Source organism: Lycium ferocissimum, chromosome 4 (genome assembly GCF_029784015.1).
Source record: "Lycium ferocissimum isolate CSIRO_LF1 chromosome 4, AGI_CSIRO_Lferr_CH_V1, whole genome shotgun sequence".
NCBI classification, from domain to species: domain Eukaryota; kingdom Viridiplantae; phylum Streptophyta; class Magnoliopsida; order Solanales; family Solanaceae; genus Lycium; species Lycium ferocissimum.
The window spans coordinates 53,589,478-53,611,498 of NC_081345.1; the positions used below are offsets into that span (position 1 = coordinate 53,589,478).

Consider the following 22,021-nt stretch of genomic DNA (forward strand, 5'->3'; position numbering starts at 1 on the left):
ATTGTATAAATCTCCTTTTTGGGATAAGCATCAAATTAGTGCAAGTGATGTATCTAGGTAGTTCATGACCACCAAACAAGGATCTCACCATCTTCACCATATCATTGGCAATAATGTCCCAACAAGATTGGAAGAATTTCCCAGTAAAACCATCTGGCCCTCCTGCACTATCAGGATTCAAACCAAACACTCCTTTTGGTAATTCATTCATTCCCTCCTTTTTGTCCAGTTGTGATGATTTTTGGATTATGTTCCAATAATTTAAAATTATGGGGAAATTGTTCCTCTGTGAATTGCATTCCTCTTTCCATTAACATGTGCGTGGATTTTTATTTTTTTTATTTTTTTTTGTTTCTAGCTTCATCTTTAAACCGCTGCATGCCTGATTTTTGCTATCACTTAACTATGTTTTCTCACACAAAAGTCACAAAACGTTGAACATACTAACACAAAAGTCACACCTACCGGAAAATTCAATTTCCGATGGGTAGTATATTTTTATTCTTTTTTATTTTTAATCTAAATAATATAAATCCAATTAAAAAGAATTGACCCAACCCAAAAACTCATATGCAAATATTAAAATACTAAAAGGGTGAATAAATTTGAAAAAATTATCACAAAATTATGACTTACGATGTAAATAGTAATAACTATTACTCCATAAAATTCAATTTCCTACTATCCAACAGAATGTAACGCTTTTCAACATATATTGGAAAAAGGGACAATATGTCCTAAGATTGAAAAGAAAAATTGTTTCAAGTAAATTAACCAAAGTTAACTAATATTTACATCAAGCAATATAATATTTGCGAAGGTAAGTTGATAAGTTGGTATTTTACCAACTTATCTCTTCTTTATCTTAGATTTTTGCTATGTTTGAGAGAAAATAGTGCATCTAATGTTGTTTACTTCCATCTTACAGGTTTTATATGATTGAGAAGTGATCGGGAAGAAACCAAGTGAAAACAAGTCAAAAGATGCCAAATTGAAGAAAATGGCTAAAATTGCAAAAAGGGCCAGATTTGTAATTCCGAAAATTAGTGGCTATTTTGTTCTAATTTTGATTGGAAAAGTAGGGGAACTATAAAAGGAGAGCTTGGGGAAAATATCTTTCATCTTTGGCCATATCTCCAAGCCTTGGAAGCTAGGGTTCTTCAACCAACAGTTTGGAAGAGAAGATTGGAGCACTTTAATGAGCAAATTCTTAACCCTTTCTTCAAATTCCTTGTTATGTATTGCATGTATAAGTGTGTTGTATTTTATTCTCTCACTTGAATCTTGTTTATGAGAATATTCATTATCAAGTATTAAATTAAATCTTTTGTTTTGCTTATGTATTGAACAATTTTTATTATTAAGGAAGTGGGTCTTTGTTTTTTTAAAATCTTGATCTTTAATTCTTCTTAAGGGATTAGCTAACCCTAGAACTCACCCATTTACTTCGATTTGAGCTCAGAAGAGGAAAATTGAGGTTGGAAAATATTAATTAATAAGGATTTGAGGCTTTAAATCTCATCTAATAACTTGAGCTAGGAATAGGATAGTTAACTTGAAGTTAAATTGATTGTGCTTAACTACACACTTTAAGACTTGGAAGAGCTTAGACTGAAATTTATTGATTTGGTTAGAAGACTTTCAATGAGATTTTAGAAATTATTATCTATTAACATAGACTCGCTCTTAGTTGTAAAATTGTAAAATACATTGGATCGTTACTTGGGAGTAATATATCTTGTTTTCCTTTGCTTGTGAGGCCATTGATCACATTACCCACTTCTAGTTAGTTTTATCTTTGTTAGTATTTTTTTTTTAAAAAAAACAAATATTGAAAAAGTGATTGACTGAGCTTAGTTGGTGATGATCCTTTACTTTCTTAATCGCCTTTACATTATTCTTTGTGGATTCGACCCCGATTAATAGTTGGGTAAATTATATTGCGACGATCGTGTACACTTTCTCTTTGAGGAGTGAATTTGGACGTTATCATATGTTTTTTCCAAGAACAGCTCTCGAATTTTTTGTTGTTTAGCATATAATTAAATAATCAAGACAAGCTTATCCATTGTCATATCCTCCTCCGATACATTTTGTTTGCGTACCACACTCATGAGAATTTCACCATCCAATAGTTAGCATCACAAGATACAACATTTTATTTCCGCTCATGAAAATGAATCATATAGAAAATGATTTTGAATTGCATAAAAGTTATGAAGGAATAAAAGAGATTATCAAACTGAAAAAAGTTAATCCTTGAATGGACATTTTTATTTTCACACATCTTTTGCTCGACAACTCTTAGAGAGAAGGATCGTATATTTGGTGGAAGGACTGATTCAATTTCTTTAATATTTTAATTTTTGCATATGCATTTTGGGTCCAGTCGATTATTTTTAATTGAGTTTGTATGGATTATATTTAAAAAAAAAAAAAAAAAAAAAAAAAACTGCCCATCAGAAGTTGCATTTTCCGACAGGTGTGACTTTTGTGTTAGTAAACTCAAAGTTTTTTTTTACTTGGGTGTTAGAAAACATACTTAAGTGACTTTACTAGAAAAAAGTGATAGTAATGTGACTTTTGTGTTAGAATACATAGTTAAGTGACTTTAGTGAAAAAAAGTGATACCATCTAGGGCTGGGCATAAACACCAAAAAATCGGACTGAACTAAATTAATTCGGTTTTTCGGTGTATCGGTTCGGTTTCGATTTTTTTTTTTATACCAAATTCAATGTTTCGGTTCGATTTTCGGTTCCGAGTCAACGGTTCTTCGGTATTTCGGTTTAACCGAAGTTCTTGTTTTCTTTCTTTTTTTTCTTTTTTTTGAAGATTTACTACATGAATACAATATTTTTTTTTTTTTACAACATTCAGTCCACTCTCTCAGGCCCAAATTAATGTAACCAAGTCCATCCCTATAGAGTATAGACCCACCCTAATTTCATTCACTTAACCTAAGCCCTAACTTCACTTCCTCAGTTCCTCTCCTATGTCCTCAGTTTAATGAAATGATGAATTGCAGTCAGTTTAATTATTGATTAGCTTGACATCCATAATACAAAAGATTACATCACGAGTTCAAATTTTCCAGTATTCATTCTTAAATGTGATGTCTGTCCCGAATATAGCTAATATTGGTACATCTTCAGTTGTTTAGTTTATGTATATCAGAAAATCAGAACCTTTGGTAACTGTTCTTCATGTTGGCCTTTGATAGGCACCGTTCATGATCCATTTTCTTGTTGCTTCTTAGCTGCTTAATATTATTTTCTGTATGATATCAACTTCTATGTCCTCTTATGGGTTTTAACTTTTAAGTTATGTAACAAAACAATGTGGTATTGTAAGTTAAGATAGAAGGCAATATTTTGGTGATGATGTTTACTTATCTATAGGACTTCGTCACATATATGAAGCATCTCATTTTGAAACAATCAATAAGCATTCAATAATCAATACTCTGCAGTCTGCGCAGAGCCATCCAATTAAATTGACCTTGCTCGATAAAATGATTATTAGCTGATAAAAATACACACCCCTAATTTCACAAGCAGAAATTAGCCTATTTCAGGCCCATGCTGAAAAAAAATCGAATTAGAAAAATCTAAATCGAACTTCAAAAAACCAAACCGAACCGAACCGAACTAATTCGGTGCGGTGTTCGGTGTCCACTTTCAAAAAATCGAAACCGAAAAACCGAAATGAACTTTGAAATAACCGAACTGAAAAATCGAATGCCCACCCCTAAATTACCATCTATGAAATTTGGGCTAAAAGAAACGGGTCAGAATTAGGTGGGGTAGGACGGGTTTAAAAAATGGGTGGATTTTAATTTAATTCTGAATCAAAACATGACAAATCATAATGAGCCATGTGTCTATTTTAAAGAGGCAAATCTGTCTAGATTTAGACCGTTAGTTTGAGAGGCATGGGTATTCTTGAGCCAAAAATAAAAGTTGAAGGTATTTTGAGACCAAAAAGTGAAAGAAGAGTATATGTGATCATTTTCCATATATTAGAGATATATATATATATGGATATGACTTTTCAATCTTCCTAAGGTAAGAAAAGCTTTAATCAGTAAAAAAACATATGGTTTAAAAATTGTTTATATTACTTTTTTTTATTAATAATTAAAAAATCTCAAAAAGAATAAGTCAAATTAAGGGAGGCTAAGTCTTACCTTACAAATCTTAATGAGGTCAAACAATTCTTCTATTACTAGCAAGCATGTAAGAAATAAGAACTTGAAAAAATCAAATACTCTATGATCATCGCAATGTTCAATTCTGTGATGCTATTACCAATGATGATGCTAATAAAATGATAATATAAAACAGGAAAAAAAGTAAAGTGAAGTCCCTTCTTCTTTGTATTACTTGTGACAAATCCTGAAATCTGTTGTCATGTATCAATTTGGTTCTTCTCCTTGTCTCCTTCCTCCAACCTGTTCAAGAGTTCTTGAAAATACATTAATTTTTCTTAGATTTGTTGGACCTTGTTTATATTACATGTTCCATTCGAGACATAATTTTTTTAGTCTATATCAAAATTCATAAGCTTGTCGCTTCAACTTCAATACAAGGGAAATGATCGTCATGCATGCCTTACACTTCTCTCATTCTTTATTAATCTTGATGACGTATGTTTATTAGGCTCTCTTGTTTTTTTTTTTTTTTTTTTTTTTCCTGCATTCGGTTCTGCCACTCGCCTACCGCATAAAAGGGAAATGATAATCATGCTTTATACTTTTCTCATTCTTCAGGTATGTTTATCAAGGCCTTTTTTTTTTTTCCTGCATTCGGTTCTGCCACTCGCCTACCGCATAAAAGGGAAATGATAATCATGCTTTATACTTTTCTCATTCTTCAGGTATGTTTATCAAGGCCTTTTTGGAAATCAATAGAATTAGCTAACCATACAATATACTCCCTCCGTTTCAATTTATGTGAATCCATTTGACTGGGTACGACATTTAAGAAAGAGGGAAGACTTTTGAAACTTGTGGTTCAAAATAAGTCTTGAATATTTGTGTGGCTGTAAATCATTCATAAAGTGAATTTGTTTCCAAATTAGGGAAGACGTCATTTATTTTGGCACGGACTAAAAAGGAAATATGTTCACATAAATTGAAACAGAGAGAGTAGTAATTATAATAACAAGGTTGTTTATTATGACGTAATTATAATGTAGTTTTTATTGTCATATTTGATTGCACATGTATAATTATATGGTTTAGTGTTTTTTTAGTTTATATAAGAGCTAATTATAAAGAATTGTTGTTTTCCCCAAATGACATGTAAATAAGGTTTAATGGGCAACATGTATATGTGTGTACAATTACAACATGTAATTACCACCAATTCGTTGTTCTTCTTGGCTCTTGAGAATTGTAAAATGTAATTGTTGATCACCTTCAAAAAGAAAATTAAGGACAAAATCTAAAGATAATTACTGATTTGTCCCAAAAACAATCTCGGAAACCAGAGAACAAGAGTTAAACGCATCTAGTTTTCATCTTAATTAATTCCATGAATTATTTTGAGTTGAAACAAAAACATTTAATCTTTTTTTGATATACATGAGTTGTAATTCGGGAAATGTGGCTTTGGTCGTCCAGGGATATTTTCGATATTTCACATATATTTAGGGGTAACTAGGTGATTCCGTTTCATCTTTCTTGAGTTATAGTTTTCCATGTATCCTGTTCCAACTACATGTGTTTTTAGGCTTTCCCCCATCCCCACCCTTTTGCCTTCTTCCCACCTGGAAATCCATCACTCAACAAAGATGAAACGGAATTACCAAGTTACCCTAAATATATGTGGAATACAGAAAGCGACATTTATTTTGAAACAGTGGGAGTACATGCAACCAAACAACCTGCCCTTGTCAAACGAATATATTCTCATTTGGGATTAATATCACCCTTTATTTTGTTAAGAGGGCTATAGTCCATGTCCTCCTCGGGGTAATTATTCCGTTTCTCTTCTCAGGATAAAAAAAGAAATCAAACTTAGCATTCTTAGCGCAAAGAAATGCTAACTGACTCGAGAAAAAAATGTAAATTGACTAAACTACCCATAATTAAACAGGTATTGAAATTTGATCACATAATACTTAATAGGGATAAATTTGTAAAGATAAAAGTAAATTGTTTCTCGATAGCAAATGTGTTTCGTTTAAGGAGCTCCAAATTTGAGGCATACAACAAGAGAACAGCTGGAACTAATAACTGCATTAGACATCATCAGAAATGATGATGGAACCATATTGTCCTTTCCCCTGACCTTCAAAGGAAACCAATTACTGGCAAAGGTACGAAAGGATAGACCTCTCGTAAAGTCACTCTTTTTCATTTTATAATTTAACAATCACTCAACTATTAATTTTATTACAAAATTACACAATCTATTTAAATAATTTTTTATATTAAATTTTGTTGATATGTAATTTTATTTAAATTCAAATTTTTAAGAAATAAAAAAAATACACATTTTAACAATTATATTGATCCGTCCATTTGACCGGACCCGCTAAAAATATATTCCTTCTGTTTTAATTTGTTTGAAGCACTTATTTTTTTTCGTCAAATGCAAAATGAATAGCCTCTTTCTCACAATTTGGAAAGCAAATTCACTTTATGAATTATTCTGATCACACAAATTTTCAAGAACATTTTGAGCTGAAGTTTCAAAAAGTCTTACTTTCTTAAATATCGTGCCCAGTCAAATGGGTTCATATAAATTGAAACAGAGGGAGTATTAATCAAGAACCTTTTATTTTACCATCATTCTCTACTAAATCATCCTCTCGCTCGCAGGGGCAGACTTAGAGGGTTAGTAGGGTGTTAGCAACAGCTGCCTTAGAAGCGAAAAATTACAGTATATATATAAAGTAGATTTTTTGTGTTTATATACATATATTAATTTTTGAACACCGTTAACAAGTGCAAAAGATTAGATTAAGCGGTCTAGGGTGTTCAAAATTGTCTCTAGTTTTCTAGGTTCAATTCCCAAGGACAACATTATTTTTTAATTTAGTTTTTGTTGTTTTTTCTGAACTCCCTGATTAAAAATCCTGAATCCACCACTGCTCTTTCGTACATAATTACAATGAATTCCTCCTCTCCCTCTCTCTCAAAATTAAATCATCCGCCCCAGTATTTTTTGTTAAATGGTGCTGCTTATTTAGCGACATTTGAGAGTTGAATGGTGATTGGCTTCAAGGTAGACCAATTTCAGCTCTCAATGTTGCAATTCTAGCACTACACTCCTAGACAAGATTAACACTAAACAGGTCAAGGTTAAATACTGAAAGCTTCAAAAGTGTAAAACCATGAAGTTGAACAGGTTCTGTTTGAGGCAAAAATAGCAAACCATAGCCAATTCCAATCCCCCCACCAAGGGCAAATCCTTGAATAGCTGCAACAGAAGGCAGGCTTCTTCCCATCTACAGTATAATATGTTATTGAGAACATATGCATGATATACAGACAAAATGTTTTTTTTTTTTTTTGAAAATCTTTTGATAAGATTTCTCATTAGTCAATTTGGGCTATATATCTCAAGTAAACTTTGATGAGCTGAAATGGGTTGAGCTAATAGATGGGTGGGTCACAACCCGTCTGGTTGAGTTAATACATGGGCGGGTCAATAATCCGCCCAACCCGAGACGGGTTAGATGGATTATATTTTCATGGGTTAATTTTAAGGATTTGATCATTTTACATTTATAATCTTATTTAGTGACATTTGACAATTGAATGGTGATTGGCCCCCTAAATCTCTCTCGAGAGGAGGAATCCATTGCAATTTTGTTCGAGGGAGAGGATGATTTAGGAGAAAGTCAGGGTAAAATCAAAGGGTCTTGGTCAATATTTTTTTAGCGGGTCGGGTCAAGTGGGGCGGATAATTAAAATGATGGCACTGGCCTTTTTATTTCTTAAAAATTTGGCTTTAAATAAAATTTTCATGTTAGTAAAATTTAATGAAAAATCACTTAAATAAGTTGGGTGACTTTATAGGTGAAATACACATAGTTGAATGACTTTTGGTTATAAAACAAAGAAGTGTGACTTTACGAAAGCTATATCTTAGTTAGTTGTGTCGAAATATTATCTCATGAAAAAGTCTTGAATGCAACTACCCATTATGCATTTATTTTTATTCCAATTTCGATAGTTTTTAGAAGTAAAGTTGAGCAAGTTTTTCAATAGGGAATATTTGAGCTCAATTCAAAACGGAGGGTAAATTTGTTCTATTTTTCATAGTTGAAAGGCAAATATGAGTCATTCCACTAACGATAAGGATATATTTAGAACTAAATTTAAATAGCTAGGGAGCAAAATTATTCTATTTCTCATAGTTGAGAGGCATTGTTAGTTCTTTTCCCATAATTAAAACCCAACAAAAACTATCAACTTATCTCAACTATTCTCCATTTTTTTTACCCCATATCTCAGGTCTTCTTTTTATGGGACAACGCATACATAATATAGAAAAAGGGAGATAGCTATGTAAGGCAGCACTCAAAATATTGAAGGTTCTTTTCTTTTTCTGGATAAGGCCATGTTTTGGCCTGTGAATGTGAGCAACGGGGGAGGGAAGAAGGCAAGTGGGAATTGAAAAGGAGAGAGATAAATTATATCGATGATGAAAATTATATCGGTGATGAAAATTGAGATTTATTACTTTTTAAGTTTCTTGACTTCATTTACAATCATATCGACACGTATTCTCTACACTACACTTGTGTCCTAAATTAATGACAAGATAATATTCATCATGTTATTATAAGAATAAAAAGTGGCGGAGAAACACTGTTATAAAACAATCCTCAAGAACTGATTTTCTAAGATACTATTAGAAATGATTTCGGAATAACAACAATCCTCAAGAGTCAATTTTCTAAGCGGAGAAACACTGTTATAAAATATCATTGGGGCTGGAAGGGGATTGTTGTCAACCAAAAAACTAACTTTTTTACCTGGTTCAATCCTAGAAAATTGTATTTGATTGAGTATTATTCATGAGTATTATTAACAATTCTTTTTTCGCTTATTAATCAATTAATTAGGTTAATTAAAAGCATACATGGACCAACTATTGAACGGTAAGGGCATATGTAAGCTAAATTATTAACGAATGATGCATCTATCAATTTCGAATACTTGAAGGACATATTTGAACCTAATATAACCATAGTGACTCAAGCACCCCTTTTATTAATTTGCCAGACCTTTCTCATGCGTGGGAATAAAAAAGTCATTACTTCCTTGGAATAATTAATTAGTTTATGTCTGAGCTTCCTTTGTTGCCGAAAATTCCCACATCGTTAACCATCTAACAAAGGCAGCTAAAGGTTAAAATAAATTGGAAGGCTGAAAACAAGTTAGAACCATCTTTGCGCTTGGGGCAATGACGCAGCTAGTGAGGTACTAACCGAGGCGCGTCAATTGCTGGTTGAAAACTATTTCCAAACCCCCTCTTCGGCCTTGGTTCATCCTTGGCGGTTGAGAATTTTTGAAAGGGCTCCCTTATCAAGGGTAAAGCCCTACAATACTTAGTTCAATATTTTTTGCGTTAAAGGGTTATAAACACACTTCAAGCATTTTTTTTTTTTTTGGTTTAACTACTATCGGGGGTGGGTGAGAGTTTTATCAGAATTATCCTTGTAGTTTGCTTTCTGGCATTAAAAGTAAATGAAGGTTAAAGCCCTACAATTCTTAGTCCAATTTGTTTTTTTTTCCTGTTTTTGCAAGCTTCTTTTGTATAAAGATGTTAAATTCTTAACAATGTGGCTTATTACGAAGCTTCTTTGAATCTCCCTTTTCTAAGGTTAAAGCCCTACAATTCTTAGTCCAATTTTTTTCTTCTGTTTTTGCAAGTTTTTTTTTTTTTTTGTATAAATATGTTAAATTATTAACAATGTGGTTTATTACCAAGCTTCTTTGAATCTGATCATCTTAATGTCCATAGACTGTAGTTTCCTTCATTTCGGCATCACACTACGAAGACGATTAATAGTTGTCTATGATTTTGTTCATCAATAGAAATAGCCAGTCAATATGCCTGCCCTGCAGGCTGCAGCCACCAAAAAAGTAACCTTAACATGTCCCATATATAATTTTTTGCGTTTTACCTCTAACTAAGAGAAACTTTCTTGAGCAATTGTAGCTTCTCAACACCAACCACAGGGCTGCATTATGGTACTAGTCTGCAGTGGCAAAGCTAGGAATTAGGAATTCAAACAAGGAGATTTAAAAATAAAAATCATATGCCAATAGAATTCAACTACTTATATATACACCCAAAAAAAAAAAAAAAAAAAAACCTTATTCACATAGGATCAAATTGAACCCCTCTGCTTCCGCTGTGTTAATCGACAGGTGTCGATGAGGATTTGCAATTCGAAGATTAAGACCAAATGCACTAGCATTTTGTGACTTGGTGAGGCTACACTTGAATGCAGAATCACTATAGTATGATCTAGTACCAGTCCATATTAAATAGTGCGATTATCTCATGTAAAAGCTTATTCTATTAGAAAAAAAGATATTTTTATTTACAGAAAAGGGCCAAATATACTCTAGTACTATCGAAAAAGGGTTAAATATACCCCTCGTTATACTTTGGATCTAAATATACCCTTACAGTTATACCTTGGGCACAAATATACCCCTCTACTGTTAAAGTTGACCAAGTTTAATATTTTTAATGAAGAAAATGTCATGTGGCATGCCACCTCATTGTCTAAATCCAATTTTAACCTTCCTTCCTACCATTTCATCTTTCACCATTTGCACCTCCCCCTCCAACACTACTACACCACTATACCCACCACCATTTTCACAAATTCGAAAGGTGGAAGAAATCAAAATGCTTCAAATGACTCATCCCAATAATAGTAAACTTTGTAGAATAGTTGATGACAATCCAATTAGAGTTCCGTGGAAGCTTTTGTGGTCCAGTAGGCTTTTAGGCTTGAAATTTCTTAGCAGCATATTATCAAACAGTTCATGTGCACTCTCTTGACCTAACAAAGTGCAGTTTGAATTAAAACTCAATAGAGTTCTGTGGAAGCGTTTGTGGCTGAAGAAATTTGCTTCAAATTTCTTAGTAATATGATTGGTGCATTTTGTTAGTGTCAAGTTTTTATGATGACAATTTTACTTGTGCAGGTATAGAAATTAAATCACATAAGGCATATATGTGAGCCCACAAAAACCCCACCAACTTGGAAGCCCGCGCAGTCGTTGGGCTCACTCGACATATGGATTCCTAGCCCAAACGTGGTTAGGGCAACCGAAAACTTTAACTTCCGCATATCTTTCAAAAAAGGAAATCACATCTGCAATTTAAAGAGAATTATTTCAGCGACACCAAATCATTTCGAAGGAAAAATATCAAAGGCATATCTCACGAGATGTACGAAATGCTGCTTGCCTCAACGCTCAGAAGCGGCAAAGAATTTCGGTCTTATTCTTGGAAATAGGATCTCGATTCCATTTCCAAGATCAATTCCCTTGGGTTGAACTCTGCGTGATCGCCCAAAACAATATAAAAGGTCGCCTCACAAACGAAGAATTATGCAACAGATCTCATTACCTCCATTGCTGCGCTTTTACCGTCGAACAAACATTGTTAGTACGTTGCGATTCATAGTGTAATAAGAGAGAAAGGAGAGTTATAGTTTGTGAGGCTTTATCAAAAAGAATAAGAGTGTTTTGAGTGTAGACGTAGGAAGGCTTCATTCAAAACCTTCATTGTACCAAACCTTATAAAAAGAGTCAGAGAGATCACCACTTGCAACCCAAGGGATCGGACTAGGATTCACATTGAATCCGAACCGCATAAATTATATGTGTCATTTATTTTACCGCACTTGCCTAAATATTCAACGAGTAGGTAGTCGACTACCGACTTGACCTAGTCGACTAACGAGCGAAAATTTTAACAATTCACCCCCCCCCCCCCCTCTTTGCACTTTCAATTGGTATCGCAGCAAGGTCTCACTTTCGGTGCTTAACCGCACGTGAGAAAAGATCAAATGGCCGGATATCGATTCACCCGAGCAATATTGCAAGATGGGCACTCTACAACAAGACCACCATACTTTAATGGTGAACATTATGGCCACTGGAAGGAAAGGTTTAAAATATTTGTGCAATCAGCTGATTATCAAGCACAGGTCGTGATCAAAAAGGGACCTAAACCCATTCCCAGATCGAACACTGAAAGCAAAGAAGATGCAGAAGCTTCAGCAATTGATCTAGAATCACACGATATTACTAAAGAACAACAAGAGACTCTACAGATAAATGCACGGGCAATAGCTTTGCTCTACTGTGCAGTGAGTGGAGAAGAGTATGCAAAAATTTCAAATTGTGATACGCGAGGAAATGTGGGATAAACTTGAGGTCACTTATGAAGGAACATCAAAAGTAAGAGAAACAAAAATTGATGCTCTAAGACACGACTATGAAGCTTTCATGATGAAAGATGATGAGAACATCGAATCAATGTTCACAAGATTCGGCAAGATTATTGGAGAGCTCGAAGTCGCTTGGAGTAACCTACACCAACTCTCAACAAGTTAGAAAGCTTGTCGAAGTCTGCAAAGACTTGGGAAACCAAAGCCATTGTCCTTGAAGATGGAAATCTGGATAAATTCACTTATGATGAATTAAGAGGAAATCTTATAGCTTTTGAAAAGAATCATATCCAAAGATACCAGAAGGACGAAAAGAAGAAAGTGGTCGCATTCAAGGCTCGAGTTGAGGAATCTGATGATGATGACTCTAAAGAAGAAGAAGTAGCCATGATTTCGAGGCATGTGATAGAAGCTATGAGAAGATCAAGAAGTAACAGAAAAGGAAGCTCAAACTTTAGAAAAGGCAAGACCCCCACTGGACAGCCAAAGAATGACGGAAAATGTTTTGAATGTGGAAAATATGGCCATATTGCGTCTGAATGTCCTGAGATAAGAAAGAAACCAACCAGAGGCTATCAAAAACAAAGAGCTTTCAGCAGTTGGAGTGAAGATGAGATCTCAGATGAAGAATCTGAAGAAGGTGAAAATATATGTTTCATGGCTCTCGAAGAAGGCAGCAAGGTAAGTTCTCATTCCTGTGCTAAATGTGAAGAAACCAAGAATTATTAGATCAAACTCTTATAGATCTAAATAATGTCTTTGATGAATATAGAAAACTGAAGAGGGAGAAAAAGGAATGGGAATCAAGATTAGAAATTTGTGAAAAAGAAAAAAATTCAATCCAAAATGAAGTTTATAATCTTCAATCTAGATTAGATATCTTATTAAAACCTTCCAACCATAACCATGTCAAGTCAAACCAATCAAATACACCCAAGTTTACTGAAAAAAGGGTTGAGCAAATAACCAGAAATTTTGAAGGAAAGAAAACTGGCTATTTGAACACTGATAAGTCAACTAGAAGAACTGAAAGGAAAACTGGAATGCACAGTTCAGCCGATTCCTATATTGTGGAAAGAAAATCTTTTCAAACGTGTTTTTGCTGTGGAAAACTTGGGCATAATTATTATAACTGCAGATTTCGCTTTACAACTGCACCTGGTTGGATATGGAAACCCAAGAAAATCAACTATTTTGAAACTAACCATCAAGGACCCAAGAATTCTTGGGTACCTAAACAAGAGTAAAAATTTTGTCTTGCAGGAACACCACAAGAAAAAGAAAAGGGGAAAATGGTATCTAGACAGTGCGTGTTCAAGACATATGACAGGCGACAAAAATCTATTCAAATCAGTCACTGACTTTGATGGAGGATTGGTAACTTTTGGTGACAATTCAACTGAACGGTAATTGGTATTGGTACTATTGCCTTCAATAATTCCCGTGACATTTCAAATGTTTGGTTGGTGAAGGGACTTAAGTATAACTTGTTAAGTGTAAGTCGGCCTATGTGATTCGAGATCTTGAGATCGATTCGATGCAAATCGAGGTTGTGTCATAGAAGACTCTTCCGGAACAAAGATTCTTCCGGAAGCAGAAATAAAAATGTATACACTGGACTCTATCAAAAATGCTAAAGGTCATATATGCTTGGCATCAATGGGAAGATCCATGGATGTGGCACAAGAAGCTTGGGCATGCTTTGGTATGCGATTAATTGAAAAACTAGCAAGACATGATCTTGTAATAGGATTGCCAAAACTCAACTACACAAAAGATCACTTATGCGATTCGTGTCAAAAAGGTAAACAAACTAGAAACTCCTTTAGTTCTAAAGATATTGTGTCTACATCAAAGCCCCTGCAATTACTTCATATGGATTTAGTCGGTCCTACTAGAACTGCGAGCATTGGAGGAAAAAGGTACGCATTTGTTATAATAGATGACTTCTCTCGTTTTACTTGGGTAATATTTCTTGCTCATAAAGATGATACTTTAAAGAATTTTAAGTTTTTTTGTGAGAAAATTCAGCGTGAGAAGGGATATTACATCACTTCCATTAGAAGTGATCATGGAGGAGAATTTGAAAATAAAGCCTTTGAGGAATTCTGTAATGATCAAGGATACACACACAATTTCTCCTCACCTCGATCTCCGCAACAGAACGGTGTAGTTGAACGAAAAAATAGAACTCTTCAAGATATGGCAAGAACAATGATCATAGAAACAAGCCTACCACATCACTTTTGGGCAGAAGCGGTGAGTACAGCGTGTCATATTTTGAATAGATGCCTAATTAGACCAATTCTCAAGAAAACTCCGTATGAGTTATGGACGGGTAAGAAACCAAATATTAGCTACTTTCATCCTTTTGGATGTAAGTGTTTTGTTCACAATAATGGGAAAGAAAATCTTAGTAAGTTTGATCCTCGAAGTGATGAAGGTATATTTCTTGGTTACTCTCCTACTAGTAGATCTTATAGAATTTATAACAAACGTACTTTATCTATTGAAGAGTCTATTCATGTTGTATTTGATGATACTAATAACCTGGCCGAGAAAAGGAAAATTGCAGATGAAGAAGACAGTCAAGTACTTACCGGTGGTTACAAAACCCACTGAAGAAAAGGCACCCAGTGAGTCGACTTCTGATGAACCTCAGTCGACTGAGGTTACTGTTGGAGCAGTTCCAAACGAATGGAGAAGTGAACCTGACTATCCAAAGAAATTTGTTATTGGAGACATCCATGAAGGGAGGAAAACTAGAGCATCTACTAAAAATAATGTAAATCTTGCTCTTATTTCTCAATACGAACCAAAGAAAGTTGGTGATGCCTTAAAAGATGAATACTGGGTCAAGGCTATGGAAGAGGAACTTGATCAATTCGAAAAGAACAAAGTGTGGAATCTAGTTCCCAAACCTGAGAATGCTTCAATCATTGGCACAAAATGGGTATACAGAAACAAGCTAAATGAGGCTGGAGAAGTAGTTAGAAACAAAGCCGCCGTTGCTCAAGGATATTCACAACGGAAGGTGTTGACTATGATGAAACGTTTGCTCCCGTTGCCGGGTTGGAATCCATAAGAATTTTGCTTGCATATGCTTCTTTTAAAAAATTCAAACTTTTTCAAATGGATGTTAAAAGCGCCTTCTTAAATGGGTTCATTGAAGAAGAGTATACGTGAAACGTACCGCCGTGTTTCGAAAACCTAAAATTTCCTTATCACGTTTTTAAATTAAGTAAAGCTCTATACGGTCTTAAACAAGCACCTAGGGCATGGTATGATCGCTTAAGCTCCTTCTTGGTAAGCCATGGATTTTTTCGAGGAAAGATCGATACAACTCTTTTCATTAAACGATCCTCCTTAGGAAATCTTATCATACAAATATATGTTGATGATATTATTTTTGGAAGCTCTAACCCCTCTATGTGCAAGGAATTTTCGATCTTATGCAAAGCGAGTTCGAAATGAGTATGATGGGAGAATTAAAATTCTTCTTGGGACTACAAATTCATCAAACCGACAATCGGAATATTTATATGTCAAGCTAAGTATGCTAAAGAACTCGTCCAAAAATTTGGAATGTGCGTTCAAAAGCTATGGGAACTCCAATGAGTCCTACTTGCTCTCTTGATAAGGATGAACAAGGAAAACCTGTTGATGAAACTAAGTATCGCGGTATGATTGGATCATTGCTTTATTTAACTCGCTAGTCGACCGGATATTATGTTTAGTGTGTGCGAGTGTGCTAGATTCCAAGTCGCTCCAAAGGAATCTCATCTTACTGCCGTTAAACGTATCATTAGATATCTTCATGGAACAACTAACTATGGTTTATGGTATCCTAACACTACAAATTTCACACTTGAAGGTTTTTCAGATGCAGATTTTGCAGGTGATAAAGATGACAGAAAAAGTACCAGTGGTACTTGCCAGCTTCTAGGAAAATCTCTTATTTCCTGGAATAGCAAAAAACAGTGGATCGCCTCTTTATCTACTACCGAGGCCGAATATATAGCAGTTGGTCAATGCTGCACACAGCTAATTTGGATGTCTTACCAACTAAGTGATTATGACTTGTTTTTTAAACCTGTAAAAATTTTCTGTGATAATTCGAGTGCTATCTGTCTATCTAAAAATCCTGTACATCATTCTAGGGCCAAGCATATAGATATTAAGCATCATTTTATCGTAAATCATGTTGCTCGGGAGATTTTGAAATTGTTTTTGTTAACACCGAAAACCAAATGTCGATATTTTTACTAAACCCCTTCTTGAGGAACGTTTCGTATGCTAAGACGCTCTTTGGGAATTATTGATAAATCTGTCTAAATTTCTCACAAACCGTGCCAAGATTTTCGGGTACTCAAATCTTTGCCATAAATGGTATTCCCATCATATTTATGACATTCCCTCCCATCTTCCCATATTTACTTTTTACCTTTTCCATAAAACCTTTTGCCTTTCCCTACACTCTTTTACCCGTATCCCCATAAACCCTTTTTCGTCTTTCTCCTCACCTTTTCTCTTCCAAAACTCCGTTCATCTTCTCCTCTCTTCAATGGCGAAGAACGCGAAGGCCCCTACCCCCTCCACCCGTCAAAGCTCAAGGCTACAGGAAATGGGTAAAAATCTCCCCTCGCCTCCTCATGACTCCGTCGTCTCCGATGACCCTGCTTCCTCCGACGACTCCGACTTAGTTCCCATTAGTCATCTTGGGAAGCGAACCCTTCCTACGGCTGCATGCTCCACCTCCTCCAAGAAACTCAAAATGCTCTGTGATAAAACTCTTGATCTTCGGAAGAAATTTTGGGATGACCATCATCAGGCACTGTTCTCGTCTCTTGAGGACAAAACCATCGTTCCTGGTAGGAATGTCGATCTTGACCTTATGCTCTCTCTTAGTTGTAAGGTTAAACATTTGTTTGTCTATCAAGGATGGGAAAACTTTTTTAAAACCCCTACTCATGTCTATGAAATTCCTGTTCGCATGTTCTATGCCAATCTTAGGTCTTCTAAAGCTAATGAACTTGAAACATTGGTTCTTGGCACTCATATTGTGCTAAATTGCTCTGTTCTTGACTCTATTTTTGGTTGCGCCTGCTCTGGCTTTTCGGAATTACCAAAAAATTTTTGGCCTGAATCTCTTGAAGTGTCTTTTGACGATGTTAAAAAATTCCTCTCAAATTCCTCCTCTGTTCCTGTTCAACTTGGTCCGTCCAATATCTCGTTTGAAGCCCGTGTGCTTGCTCATATGGTTGCTACTACCATTGTTCCTCGTGGCTTTGGTCGTACTCTACCATCTCCCAGTGAGTGATGCTATTTTTGCCTTTTGCCTCCCGTCCAAGAAAAATAAATTTGTCCTCCATTGTTATCAATTATATGATTGAGCGCGCTTCAAATCCCTCTAGTCTCCCATATGGTATGCTTATCTCCCGCATCCTGAGGTCCACAAAATCGATTTGGTCGACTATCCCCTCACTCTCCAAGCAATGCTACAACTCTAGGGCGTTTGGTAGCATGGGATATGTTTTGAGCAATGATTCCTGGCTGTTAAAAGATGTCCATGAGGCCTCTCAACCTGGTCCCTCTACCAAAGGGAAAAAATCAGATCCCCCTGCTGTCTCCTCTGAATGCTATGAAGAACTTCTCGCCAAACTGTCTGCTATGGATGCTCAAATTGAGTCCATTAAAGACTTAATGGCATCCACGTTATTTCAAGTGGAGAAGATTCGCGATGTGACTAGAGAAACAGGTGCTGATGTCTCTAAGCTGCGGCTGAACCTGGATGCTGTTATTAAGGAAGCGGTCAAACTGTCCACCAAGCTTCAAGCTAGTGTTGCTGCTATGCCTGAACGTCTTACTACACCGCTGACGGAAATGAAGGATGCTATTGTGCATACATTAGCCTACTTTCTTCGTCGCCCAGTCTTCCGTCGTCAAGAATAGCTTTTTAGTTTTTTTTTAACTGTTTAAACAATGTTTTTTTGTGGTTCTTATGCTTGGCAGTGCTGTTAGTTGCCTTTTGTTATTTTGCTATTTTGTCCCTTGGTTTTGCCTGTTTGTTGTGTTGTTTGTTTGATGGTTCTTTGCCTCTGCTTTTATTTTGTTGTGTTGTTTTTTGAGTGATGCCAAAGGGGGAGAATGACGCTAACCGCTCGGGAGCCTATAAGGACTAGTCAACTAGTCGGGGAGCCTCCACCTATTCTAACAATGAGCATCCGTTACGAGGAAGTTGACTACACTTTGTCTAAAATTGTCATCCTCAAAAAGGGGGAGATTGTTAGTGTCAAGTTTTTATGATGACAATTTTACTTGTGCAGGTATAGAAATTAAATCACATAAGGCATATATGTGAGCCCACAAAACAGCCCCACCAACTTGGAAGCCCACAGAGTCGTTGGGCTCACTCGACATATGGATTCCTAGCCCAAACGTGGTTAGGGCAACCAGCTGTAACTCAGCCGCATATCTTTCAAAAAAAGGGAAATCACATCTGCAATTTAAAGAGGAATTATTTCAGCAGCACCAAATCATTTCAAGAAGGAAAAATATCAAAGGCATATCTCATGAGATGTACGAAATCTGCTGCTGCCTCAACGCACAAGGAAAGCAAAGAATAACAAATCTTATTCTTGGAAATAGGATCTCGATTCCATTTCCAAGGATCAATTCCTTGGGTTGAACTCTCTCGCGTGAAGTGCCCAAAACAATATAAAAGGGCTGCCTCACAAACGAAGAATTATGCAACAAGCCTCATTACCTCCATCGCTTTCGCTTTACTCGTCAAACAAACATTGTTAGTCCGTGATTCATAGTGTAATAAGAGAGAAAGGAGAGTTATAGTTTGCGAGGCTTTGTATCAAAAAGAATAAGAGTGTTTTGAGTGTAGACGTAGGAACTTCATTCAAAACCTTCATTGTACCAAACCTTATAAAAGAGTCAAGAGAGATCACCCCGCAACCCAAGGGGATCGGACTAGATTCACATTGAATGGAACCAAGATAAATTATATGTGTCATTTATTTTCTCGCACTTGCCTAAATATTCATCGAGTAGGTAGTCGACTACCGACTTGACCTAGTCGACTAACAGAGCGAAAATTTTAACAATTCACCCCCCCCTCTTGCACTTTCACATTTTTCTTCAAAATCAACCTAATATTCATCGTAGATGTTTTAACTTTGAATACAGAAACAGGACAACAGTTAATTGGGATGAGTCATTTGAAACATTTTGATTTCTTCCATCTTTCGAGTTTGTGAAAATGATGGTGGGTACAGTGGTGTAGTAGTGGTGGAGGGGAAGGTGCAAATGGTGAAAGATGACAACGAAGGAGGGAGGGTTAAAATTGGATTTGGACAATGAGGTGATATGCCACATGGCATTTTCTTCATTAAAAATATTAATCTTGGTTAACTTTAATGGTAGAGGGGTATATTTGTGCCCAAAGTATAACTGTAGAGGTATATTTAGACCCAAAATATAACGAAGGGTATATTTAATCCTTTTTCGATAGTACAGGAGTATATTTAGCCCTTTTCTGTTTTATTTATTCAAGTGGAAGAAAGATTAAATAGCCGAAGTGTTGGCCGGCGAAAAAACTTTCCCCATGTGCAGAGGAATCTTTTAATTCCATGTTGTAACATTATTACATTCTCATTCATGAGACTAAAAACAAAACTCTAATTTGTTTCTTACATCCATCGGAATATGTTCAACTTGATGCTGCAGTGATTCTTTGGCTACATTGCTACCGTCAATGTGTGTGAGAGAGAGAGAAATTTGCCTGTCTAAGATTATTATTCTTGATCAAGCACAGAGATTTTAGTTGAATGATGTGAAAATTATTCGTGCTTTTAATATATGTAGAAGATATAGATAAATTATTTAATAATATTAATAATTAAGAAGACGCCTTTTTTTTTTTTGGTTGAGAAAAAAGCAACGTTATTGAATAAAAAAGTTACTCCCTGTCCCAATTGTGTGATACACTTTCTTTTTTAGTCTGTCCTAAAAGGAATGATACGTTTCTGCATTTAGAAATAATTTAAATGAAAATTTTCCTTTTTACCCTCAATGAAATAATTTGCAGCCACACAAATATCTATTTGTTTTAGACCACAAATTTCAAAAGTCTTCATTTGTTTCTTAAACTTTGTGCCTAGTCAAACTATATCACATAAATTGGGACGGACGGAGTATTTAACTTCTTGAATAATAGCAGTACATTCTTTTTGATAGACAGAAGTATTCCATCAATTCTTATAAGTTTACATAATCAGTTAGGGTTTAGGGTTTAAAGCTAATTATCTAAAAAGAGTTAAGTTTGAAATTTCACCTCTGAAAAGCGCCTTCGCCTAATGGCTTACGCGGTTAAAAATTGATTTTATGGTATAGGCGTTAATGACCTCCCCCTCTATGTCTTGCGTAATGATTCCTCTAGTATTACTACCTTTTTCATAACGATGCTATCCATGAATCAAATTATTTCGTGGATTGAATTTCGCTTGGCTGTCTACAAATCGATTACGTGTGCTGGGGGTAGAAATCTTATAAATATATCGCCATGCTATTATGTATCATATCGTGACCAGTCCTTATCAAAACACTATTATTGTTATTCTCCACAACATGTGCATATCACCTGTAACTTTTAATTTAGCTCTGTACATGCATTTGTGTATATATAGATACATAATGGCTCAAGCATCTTTTTTAAATAATTTACCAGAGTGCCTTTCTCAGGCGTGCGAATAAAAAAGTCACTCCTTACTTGGAATGCTAACTAATTAATATATGTCTGAGTTGCTTTTGTTGCTAAAGATATATATAATTCCCACATCGTTAACCATCTAAGATAGTCAGCTGCACGTTTAATATAAATTGGAAAGCTAAAAATAGGTTAGAACCATCTTTGCGCTTGGGGCAATGACGCAGCTAGTGAGGTTCTAACTGAGGCGCGTCTATTGCTGGTTGAAAACTATTTCCAAACCCCCTCTTCGGCCTTGGTTCGTCCTTGGCCGTTGAGAATTTCTGGAAGGGCTCCCTTACCAAGGATAAAGCCCTACAATACTTAGTTCAACATTATTATTATTATTATTATTATTATTATTATTATTATTATTTATTTTTTTACTTTTTGCAAATTTCTTCAGTATAAGAAATATTAAATTCTTAACAATGTGGTTTATCTCGGACCAAATGCACTAGCATTGTGTGACCTGTTTGATGCGGTGAATTGTGCGATATAAAATTTCATTTAAAAGCTTATTTTTGTATTTATCTATGTATTTAAACTGCAACCGTAAACGATAGCAAGAGGGGTGACGAAACTAAATACTAGGTGGGTAGATTCGAACTTCGATGGGGTCGAATATAGATGGCATCTCATTGTCCATATGCCACCAAATAGACATGTGCACCCATAGTTCATGATTATGTTTGTAATATCTTAATGGTGAAATGAATAGGATCCCTCCACCCTTAATCACCCTCCATCCTTAATCAGAGATCTGGTGTTCGAGTCTTGAGTATGAGAAAATCCTATTATGGAGCGTTTCCATCTTAAATGGGCCT

At 35.3% G+C, this 22,021-nt stretch overlaps 1 protein-coding gene and 2 non-coding genes across 3 annotated transcripts; all 3 read left to right on the forward strand.

Moving 5' to 3' along the window:
- The first annotated feature begins 9,405 nt into the window (after positions 1–9,405).
- Positions 9,406–9,559, forward strand: LOC132054969 (U4 spliceosomal RNA). The gene has a single exon (XR_009414441.1). It is a non-coding gene; the product is annotated as a U4 spliceosomal RNA (small nuclear RNA).
- A 2,496-nt stretch (positions 9,560–12,055) lies between these two features.
- Positions 12,056–13,849, forward strand: LOC132054184 (uncharacterized). The gene is made up of 3 exons (XM_059446234.1): positions 12,056–12,358; positions 12,602–13,120; positions 13,703–13,849. The coding sequence occupies exons 1-3, from the start codon at positions 12,056–12,058 to the stop codon at positions 13,847–13,849; spliced, it is 969 nt and encodes a 322-aa protein (XP_059302217.1).
- A 7,506-nt stretch (positions 13,850–21,355) lies between these two features.
- Positions 21,356–21,509, forward strand: LOC132054966 (U4 spliceosomal RNA). The gene has a single exon (XR_009414439.1). It is a non-coding gene; the product is annotated as a U4 spliceosomal RNA (small nuclear RNA).
- The last annotated feature ends 512 nt before the right edge of the window (positions 21,510–22,021 follow it).